At 35.5% G+C, this 10,577-nt stretch overlaps 1 protein-coding gene across 1 annotated transcript; it reads right to left on the bottom strand.

Moving 5' to 3' along the window:
* Positions 1 to 3,085: 3,085 nt before the first annotated feature.
* On the bottom strand, positions 3,086 to 9,617 carry LOC110862224 (farnesoate epoxidase). Its single transcript, XM_022111407.2, has 8 exons — positions 9,364 to 9,617; positions 8,775 to 8,815; positions 8,026 to 8,105; positions 6,302 to 6,694; positions 5,549 to 5,725; positions 5,392 to 5,468; positions 4,225 to 4,405; positions 3,086 to 3,621 (listed from the first exon to the last, which is right to left on the bottom strand). The coding sequence occupies exons 1-8, from the start codon at positions 9,458 to 9,460 to the stop codon at positions 3,174 to 3,176; spliced, it is 1,494 nt and encodes a 497-aa protein (XP_021967099.1). The 5' UTR covers positions 9,461 to 9,617; the 3' UTR covers positions 3,086 to 3,173.
* Between the last annotated feature and the right edge of the window lie 960 nt (positions 9,618 to 10,577).

The raw sequence follows: 10,577 nt of genomic DNA, 5'->3' as shown, positions 1-10,577 counted from the left end.
ATATTGGGGGTGTGGTCAAGTGGGGTGAAGCTCCCCCAAGTTTAAACTTTATTTTTGCTAATAATGTGTTGATTGTGACCAAAATCTCACTTTACCCCATGTTGGGGGTGTGGTTAGGTGGGGTCCCATTTCACATTTCTGTTAAAAGTTCATGTAGATTACAATATCAAAGCAAAATTTAAAATTTCAATAAAATCCCGTTTCGTAATAACGACGAACATGCCAGCGTGCTCATTACTTACGAAATGTCACTTTTTTCAATTAAAATTGAATTACTTCCTATTTCGCACGAATGAATATTTTTCAAAATTGCATCAAATACATAACAAAATGTATGTTATTTTTTGGTCCGATGCGTTCATTTTTAAAGTTTTCAGAAAAATTAAAAATTTCGAAAAACCAAAATAAAAAATTTTGAAGGCCGTGAAATCACAGCCTTAAAAATTCAAAAGCTGCAGATTCACGGCCCTAGAAATTTTTTTTTTGGGGCCGTGAATTCACGGCTTTTCCTATCTTGAAGGCCGTGAATCTGCAGTCTTTCAGACCCGTGAATTCACGGCCCAAGGAGGTGATATCACTGCCTATCCCTAGACTGACGGTGATACTAAATAACTTCTCATGAAAGAATACGAAGCTATATGTGAGCAAAGCGTAACCTGAGTGACCCTAGAGGTTACCCATACCGCTTAGTGAGCGGTATGGATAGTATCTATATCCATACGGCTTGAAAGTTGCAATTTTTAGCTGAAATTGGCGTGAAAGCTAAAATGACTTTTACGAATGTATTTTGATAATGCATTCCAAATACAATTTTGGATGTTCAAAACTTTAGTGAAGCGAGTCCCACTGGTCTCGATAGTCAAAGGGAAGGATTTGTAAATACTTAAAACAAATGGGTACAAATATATATATAATAATATAATATAGAAACAATTTAACACTGCGGGGGTTGGTCAAGTCGGATAAAACTATAGAAGACGACTATGTCCCTGACGCGGGCTAAATGAAGGCTGCACACTGGAGGTTTTTTAATACACACGGAGATGAACATGTTTCAAAATCGGTATTTGAATATACTTAAGACACTAAATTCAAAACCATCATACAAGGGAGCCTTAACTTTAAAATTAGAAAAATGAATCGGTGGATTCCCGATCCTCGGACCTGCATTCCTCTATTGAGAATGGTGCATTTTTTTTATTTTAAAGTTAAAAAATTTGCTGGTTTTTGCGTTCCGCTCTTAGTTTTGGAAATATGGAGCCGGGTGAACCCATTTTAAGGTTGTGCCATATTTTTACTAATTAAATCACGGCAAGAAATGGTGGTACCACCCATTAATCACCCTTTAATTTTGTGTCTTTTGTTTGCTTCCTTTTTTTTGGGGAAAATTAAATTTTGCGTTACGTTACGAGGGGGGAGGGGGGTAGTTGCGAAGCGTTACGACGCCGTTACGAGGGGGAGGGGGGGGGGGGTCTGAAAAATGACGATTTTTGCGTTACGTAATTTATGGACGGCCCCTAACAATGGCAGGATCGTCACCCCACCAATACATACATACATACTGTAACGCCCCCTGTCCTAATCTGGGGTTTGCGTGTCCCTGTCCACACCCACTTTCGTGGATGTCCCTTATTTTGTGACTTTTATGCAATAAATTTTGTAGAATTAGTTCACTTTTAAGGAAATTTATAAATATATTTATTTATAACCAATATCGACTGAAAAATATTGATTGCACCAAAACGCTATATTATTAAATATGTGGGAGAGCTAACGTTACTATTTATAATTCCTAAAACTAATGAATTTGTGAAACTTATTCTATTTCTAAAGAGAAACTTATAACTACTTATCTTCTTGATGGTTCCCTACCTCGTCCTTCTTCGTTCGTGTCTAAAAGTACACTCTCCTGATTTCAATCTGCTTACACTCTATTTATCTCTGCTTACGCTATATACATTACCTGCTCCATGCTGTAGATATCATGATCCCAGCTCGTGATCCTAATGAACACGGCTGTCCAAACCATCACTATTCTAAATCTCGTACTCTAGGTCACTTCGTACGACCATCTCTAACCTGCCCTGATTTTCCTCTGGCGAAAAGGCATAAACGACTATGATTTTCGCCAGAAGGAATTCAAGAAAATACTCCTTGCAGTCGTACGAAACCTGACTAAGGTTGCAATACATACGTATACACCGCAGTATCATTGCTTCTCATATCAAGATCAGAGTCAGACATAACCAACTACAGGAAATATGACATATATTATTCAATTGAAGCTGGAAGGTGAAATAGAATTGGAACCGCAGAGGAAAGATTATGAAAATTAAAAGTGAACTTTGGAAATGATAGAATGAAATTGAGACGAGATTAGCCACTCAAACGCAACATTTAGCATCATATCATCAAAATGGCATTCGGCATAATCATGAAATTATTTGAAGCCATATATATTTTTTCTCGCTTATCAAGTTATATTAGATAAGTATGCATAGTGGACTTTAGGTACTCAAGTTACTCCTGTGTAACTCTAAAAAAATTTATAACTTAAATAGTTTTTATTAATTATCAAAAAAAAACATCTTCCGAGTTTATTTATTTAATAATCCTTAAATTAAACACATCAGTTTCACGAAGCCCTAGGTCATAAATTTCCTAGCCAAATTAAAAAAATAACACCCATGCAAACATGGTTGCAAAATTTCCATGATTGGGATCCCCAATTTGTGAAAATGGCGTGAATCCTCCCAATTAGTGAGTTTCTTTTTCCAACAATGAAGAACCGTGCATGACTCATTGTATACATTTTAGGGAAGATCATACCTGACGTTTGTAGGAAACATCGGGATTGACCGATTCTCCAAAAAATATTGCGAAACGAGGTAAAACCTCTTTTCTAAGAGATGTTTTTTTCAAAGGCAATTTCATTCTGAACAAGCAGCGCTTTTTCATTCCAATGTTAAAATTTTGGCGAAAATGACTAATTAAATTGAGTTTGCATGTGTTTTTAATTTAAGCTGGATGCATTTCAATACCGAGTTTAATAATGAATTTTTATTATTTGTCATAAAATTTGTCATAGATATTTTCCTCAGTTCAATTTATTTAAATCAGACTAACGCAACAGTACACAAGACTAATTCCAATTAAAGGTTGATTTTCATTTATTAGGCAAATCTATCCTTAAAAATCACATTGAAGGGTTTCGGCATTAATAGAAAATTCAACTGAGGCTCGAACCCATGATCTGGACCATTTTTGTCAAACACGATTTCAAACCTTTGCAGTATATTTGTCGCAAAGAGGAAGAGGTTGTCGCGCGCCAAACTTTCACCGAGACATTGCCTCCGCCCCGTGGAAAACGGGATGAGGGCTTCATGCCTCTGGAACGTTTTTCCGTCCGGGCTTAAAAATCGGGTGGGTCTGAAGTTCTCCGGATCTCCCCACACTTTTGGATCGGAGTGGATGTGAAACACGTTTGCCGTGATGACCGTGTCCTTGGGGATGAAGTAGCCGTGATATTCTTGGTCTTTGAGGGCCCTGTGTTGAACCCCTTGCGGAGTAATGGTAGAGAATCGGAGCGTTTCAGCCAGCAGGGCTTCCGTATAAGGCATTCTGGTGGAAGGATAAGACGGAAAGGGCGGTTAAAAGTAATTCAACCAATTTGAGTAGTAAATGCAGTCTGAATTTTAAATTTAGAAAATTATTTATACTCAAATAGAATGACTCAATCCAGAGTAAATTTGCCCCGTTTTCGAGTTATCATTTAGGAATGAGATGGTGTGAAGTGTAGCTCTCAGATTTTGTGTACATTTTGGAACTATAACATTCACGCCAATGTGTGCAACCTTACGCAATTTGTTGGAATTTGAAAAACAAAATTTAGGCAAGAATTTAAAAATGGGTTTAAACTTTAATCAAACATAGGAAGCAAATTCGGCTTCCATTCTCTTTGTGTGACAAAAATCACCAATTTCTCGGTATCTTTGACGCAAAATATTTGACAAATTCCAACCATCGCACAAATTATGTAGAAATAATGGTTTTATGAACTGCAAAATTTCAAAAGTTCAACAAATCCGTGAAGTGCAACACTTCACCTCATCTCATTCTTAATGTGGATTTGAGAGTGTAAACATTTGCTTTTCATAGGGGTCACATTTTACAAATTGTTTACAAATCCAAGAAAAAAAATTTGCAAGCCATTCTTCTACTTACTTTGATCTGTCTGAAATCGTGGTGGGTCTACTATTTCCCGTAACGGATTCAATTTCCTCGTGAAACTTGGTCTGGACATCGGGGAATTTGCTGAGGTACATCATCAGCCAGGCCAACGTTGTGGACGTGGTGTCAGTTCCGGCGAAATATAAATCGCCCAAAGTTGCGACAAGGTTATCCTCTAAATAATTGTGAAAAAAATCAAATCCGTACTCGTTATCGTAAAAATTTGAACGAACGTACTCTCGTCAAATTTTGCATATTTATTTCGCAAATTGAATATAACAATGCGAAATCGCGGGAAACTTTTGATAGAAAACTATGGAATTTTTTCCCCAAATGTATGTTCATAATTCCCGAATTATTTTACAAACTCATCACCAGCCAAATTGCAGAAATTGGTGGAAACAAGATTAAATTATGAGTTTTAGAAATAGATTTGCGAACTTATATATTTTGCAAAATATTTAGAGCTTGGCAAGTTTGCTAAATGAGTTTGGCTGACAAGGGAAGGTTCCCGACTGCTCCGCGTCTCCAGGGTACCCACTATGTTTTCTAAAATCTACTAGGACCCTGGATGAAGGGTCCATTCAAATTTACGTGTTAATCGCATATTTGGCGCCATGACGTGGCGCCAAATTCGCCAAATTTGTATGTTTTTATTTTTGAAACCGCAATAACTTTTGAAATCCTGGGCGGATTTTCAAAAAAATTTCCAAAAATCATTAAAAAGAGTTCAACTTTCGTATGCCATGAAATTTTTCATAAAATTTATTGCTTCAATTTTTGCCAAAATTTTGGAATTTTCTTACGCTTGGGGATTCGCCAAAAAAATATAAAAAAATAAAAATATTTCGTTTTTTATTTATTTCTTAAACTTTTGACCTTTGTGATCATTTTGAGCCCAGAATTTTGAAAATCTCCCGGAAACTGCAAAAGTAATGGAGATTTGAAGTTTGTCGAAAACACTGATTTTTAAGTTTGGCGCCACGTCATGGCGCCAAATATGCTATTAACACGTAAATATGAATGGATCCTTCGTTTAGGGTCCTAGTAGATTCTAAAAAACATAGTGGGTACCCTGGGGACGCGGCGCAGTCGGGAACCTTCCCTTGTGAGAAATAAAACGCTGCCGAGAGTACGCTCATTACATATTTAAGTGAATACCTCCCAGTTTTCCCATAAATGCCGACTTGGGGTCCGTAGTTTTGGCGATTTCTTTTAGAAACACGTCAGTAAAATCTCTGATGAATTATTTTTTTTTAAATTAGCATTTTTCAATTTATAATTTTATGTGAAGGTGCAAAATATAGATATTTCTCACCTGTCGAAACCATCCTGTCTCGTCTTTTTATGGTCGGTAACTGGTTTTCGCATATAACTCGCCAAATTGTAAATTTGTGTTTTCAATTTGTCATACCCAACCAATTTGGGGAAGAGTTTGACCAGCCAGGGCATAAATATGATGAACCCTCCACCCTCCAAAATTCCCTGGAATGCGCTATGGAAACAAATAAGGAACTCAAATAAAAAAGTTTTTCTTGTAAATATTTGCAAAAAAATACACTTTTTTTATCAGTAGAGAAAAATTGAAAAATTAATTTATACACTAAATAATTAGCAAATTATTAGAAATATTTGTAATCACTGAAATGTAAGTTGCAGCAAATATTTAAAACTAAATAAAGTTAGTTCTAAAAAAATAATTAGAATATTCCACAGACTTTGATTATTTTTACGTGGATTCTATAATTATTATTTCTTCGTATCTTAAAACAAGTTACGGAGGTTGCGAGATTTTGTAATCTTTTGTTATTAAAAATTGGGTTACACATGTTACGATTTTGCCTAATATTTAGTAAGTTTTTTTCTTTGTAAATTGATTTACAAGTTATGAATACCTTAGCTTTAATTTAAAGCCTTTAAATCCTTATTATGTAAAAAAATAAATTTCAAAATCTGTGCAAATAGAATGACAGTCTAAATTTGAATTAATTTAATTTAAGCTTTAAAGTTTAGATTAGTGAATTAACGATTAATTTTTGCAAATTTAACCTCCCAATTTTGCACGACTTACTCATTCGTCTTTACTGTCATGTCGATCAACTCTTTATCGCTGTGTTTGTGCCTAATCCCGGTACAAATGGCCCACAAGGCGTTAACCACGGCAATCTGGAGCCGCTCCTTAACGTCCCTCACGGGCTGCCCGGCCATCCCTTTAAGTCCCTCGATGAGCTCGGCCACCTCCAACATGATCCCGTCCTCCATCGAGGTTTTGCCAAAACCGAAATCGCGCAACTGTCTGAGCGTGAATCTCCGAAGTTCTTCCCAATGTTCGCCTTGCGTGTTGATGATTCCATGCAATTTGCCGTCCAGGATGAAGTCAAAGTTTGTAAAGTCAATCCTCCCTGAAAATGCGGGCTCGGAAAATATTTCCTTCACCATTTTATAGTCCGAGACCACAATCATGCTGAAAAGGATAGAAATAACACACTCGTAGAAAACCAGTATTAAATCATAACTGAATTTGTACGTTCTCTACCAGCACTGGTAATAAATAACTGGCATTACCGTTTAGTGGGTGTAATGGAAAATTTACTACTCAGAAACAAACTACTAAAAGTATTTATCACGCGGTAAGAAGTTATCACGAAATCAATACTAGTTTGCATGTATGTATAGTCTTATTCCAAGAGTAACTAACAAATCGGGTCCGGCATAAAATCGACAATATTTATTTTAAAAATCATGATGAATGAGAACAAAAACTTTAGCTTGACGTGTTTTCCCGTTTTTTTTTAAATTGATGGGAATATTACCATCTGAAAAAAATCCAAAACCAACCAAAACTCCTAATATCTTTGAAACGGTTATAGTTTCCTTCATAGTCCTAATTTACACAAGATCTTGTTCGCAGATTCCTTGCCCATAATGGCTTCAGAATTTCAAAATTTCGAAAATAAATACATTTTTAGTGCAATTTTGAAATCCAATTTAAACATCTGCCGCCACCGATCGGGAAAGTTTTGAATATTTTAATAAGTGCCTTTTCTAAAATATTATTTAATACACAAAACAAAATTTTCCCGATCGCAGGCGGCAGGAAGTTATCAGAGTTTTAGTGAATCAGAATTTTTTACATCTGTTTGCTTTGCTTTGCCATGTGCAATAATCTGAACTCTTAGCTGGCCGGGAAGACATGTCGATATCACACGGTACTCTTTTTCTCTTTCTGACTGTGCGAGTGAGAAGCGAGAACGTTGTCTCATCTTCTCATGACTTTTTCCGAATTGACAGTCACTCTTGGAATAAGCCTATAACTCTACCTGATTTTTATGGAAGATGGTCAGTTTGGCGAAAAACATTTCGGCGAAAAAAATTTGCATTAAAAAGAAAACCCATTTAGTGAAAAAAAGTCTCGAACGTTTTACGGTACAATTCATTCCGTCGTTTTTGAGTAACTTTCGACGAAAAAATTACCCACACTTGGCAACAATACGAATTAACTGACTATAAGTCTTACTAATTAATTAATTAGTTAATTTTGAATTTTTCTAATAATAATATACAAGAATTTATTATAACCTTAAATTTAACCGATTTTACATAAATAAACGAGAAATTTATATTTTGCCAAAGGTGATAATAATAATTTCGCCATATTGAGCTTTCATGATATGTTTTTACCACTTTGGCGAAAACTTTTTTTCCCGATACGTCTTTCGCCAAAAAGCCCGTGTAAAAAGTGTATTATATTTTTTATGCTGGATTTTTTTTTCGTGAAATAATTATGAGATTTACTTTAACGAGGCGATATTCACTTTGTACAAGGGTCCGTACTCCTTTGCCCACTTGGTGAAGGTGACGTGCTGGAATTTTTCCTGTCGGTGCAATTTAAAATTTTTGTAGAAATTTTATTTGATGCAATTGTTGCTAAAGTTTCTAGAAAAAATAAGCAATTTTTTTATAAATTGGCCAACAACTGGTTACAAAACTCGTCGTTACAAATATCGTCGTTCAAGTCAGTACAACCAACGTTTCGCCCGTTTTTTTCAAATTTAACCTAAAATATTTGGACAAATTCCCGCCTTCGCATAAATAAACGTTGGTTGTATTGACTTGAACGACATAAATAATTTCAAAATTTCAAGAAATCCGAGTTTTACACTTTACATCGTCGCATTGTAGATTTAAATACACGTCCATTTTCTGGTTGGTAATCGCAACTAGATTTCTAAGAGTGTTTAGTTCATTGATGGACTGTTGCTGGGAGCAAAACCTTTTTTGAAAGATTTCTCGAAATATTTTTTTTATGAAACATTTAAAGTATTTAATAAAATCATTTTTAGGAGGAAACTATCAGTTGTAAAAAAATGTATAGTTACAAATTAGGTTTAAATATGTAAAAAAATATGTATTCGTTAACCCCTAAAATATCTATGTATGTACGTAGCTATTATTAGTTCGGTTTGTCTCTTGAGAAAAAAATACGCCGCGAGCAACAGTAAATATTTGTGTGATGTTGTTTTTCCAATTTTGAATTTACTTACTATTTGAAATATATTTCCAAGCAGTGGTAATCCTCGGGGACCTGTTACAAACATTAAGATTCATATTTATTATAGGGTGAACCTCTTTTCCATCCGTCTATCTGTCCTAACTTTAGAACGGAATCGAATTTCGGCATGCGGTTTTTGCCATCGTGTTTCTAATTTTAAAAGCACGGACAGGTTGGAAGATGGGCGTAATAGGTCACGCCGCCACGTTGATGACGCCAATGGTCAAAAATGTTAATTTTTTGTTTCAGCCATATTAGCCGTATTTTATGGTGGGGATTTCAAAAATCGACATTGTGTTGTCGTACTACCTAGGTATGACCCTGTGACCGCGTGGACTGGTCTCCCATTTGGTTTTACCCCATTGCTACATTTCGTTTGCAGCCATGTAATTATTATAAATACATTCAAAATTTGTCACAAATGGTGACCGGAAAAGCGTGGGACAATGTCCCCGCTCTTACTTAATGTCCATATCATCTCCCCATGTTATACAAACCCTACCGTCCCCTATCCCACAATGTAAATATCACCACCACTTCCGCGGCCACTGGTAACGATATCTGTATATTTATTTGCATACCTGGCGGAGCATTTTTCCACCTTGGCTTTCTCACAAAGACGAAATAAACCAGGGCAACGAGCACGACTCCGAGAGTGACTTCGACGGAAGAAACCATACCAAAATTTTTATTTGCAGATTTTTTTCCCAATAAAATATTTGCAGATCACAATACGTAAATAATAAAGATTACTTTTCCTCCTCTGTCTCACCAACTGTCGCGATGAAGGAGGAAAATTCTGCTTTTATTGGCGTGTAATCTCCCTCAAGAGCATAATTCAACATGACTCTCCGATAGATATATATGTATATGTCCAATTCCATACTACGTACGGATTAATGTATGTATGTATTTCCAGTCACCATGTAAAGTAATTTTATTTACGTGTTGATTGGGATCATTTGGCACTTTTTGGATACTGAAACTGCACATGCAGGCATCCTTGAATGGTATTTTTGGTAATATGCATGCACCCATCATCATCATCATCATGAGTGGGAATCATTTGGCACTTTTATTGTGCCACATGCACATACTTATCCTTTAATGTTGTTTTCGCTTTAGGTAGCGATACTGGTTACGTAATTGCATTACAACGCAATTAAGCAACCAGCATCGATCAAGGTTACGTATGCAACGGTGTGGCATTAATTATTGGTACGGCTCCATGCAGCTAAATATTTATGTATGATTTTATGTGCAGCAAATTATGTTTAATCATTTGACGCGTATTTAAAGGTTACACATTTGACTCTTGTGAGGATCTATTTTATTATTTTATTTTATTTGTTTTTATTTTGGATAGTGGTAAGTATAGTATGTTTCTTAGGATGCGGAACAATGGTGCAAGTCTGAAATAAACTAATATAAACAGACCTTAAAAAATAAATAAATGAGCCTGTTTAATTACAGAATCCACCTGTGTGGCAACAAATCGAACTGTTTTTACGATTCTAACGATTGGATTTCGTGAGTGAGTATTAAAATATTCAGTCATGAATTAATATTAATTAACTAAACTCGTATTTTAAAATAAAATTGTTGTCGACCAAGGAGGTGTTAAATTCATAATGCGAATCATTAAATGATTCACCAGCTACATGCGAATTCAAGCTATGTTAAACAAGGCATGAATTTTATACATTAATAAAGAGGTTAGACCTTGTCTAGTATTCATGACGACCCTTAAGCAACACTATAATCCCATGAAAGACTAAAGGCGTAACTTTATTTA

Source organism: Folsomia candida, unplaced genomic scaffold (genome assembly GCF_002217175.1).
Source record: "Folsomia candida strain VU population unplaced genomic scaffold, ASM221717v1 Fcan01_Sc051, whole genome shotgun sequence".
NCBI classification, from domain to species: Eukaryota; Metazoa; Arthropoda; class Collembola; order Entomobryomorpha; family Isotomidae; genus Folsomia; species Folsomia candida.
The sequence above is the reverse complement of the archived record's forward strand: the minus strand, read 5'-3'. Positions and strand labels throughout refer to the sequence as shown.

Excerpts from the sequence above, each read along its gene's own strand:
- LOC110862224 (XM_022111407.2), bottom strand. The coding sequence starts at position 9,460 with ATGGTTTCTTCCGTCGAAGTCACTCTCGGAGTCGTGCTCGTTGCCCTG. Across the intron at positions 8,816-9,363 it reads GTGGAAAAATGCTCCGCCAG|GTCCCCGAGGATTACCACTG; the intron begins GTATGCAAATAA and ends TGTTTGTAACAG. Across the intron at positions 8,106-8,774 it reads TTGGAAATATATTTCAAATA|GAAAAATTCCAGCACGTCAC; the intron begins GTAAGTAAATTC and ends TTGCACCGACAG.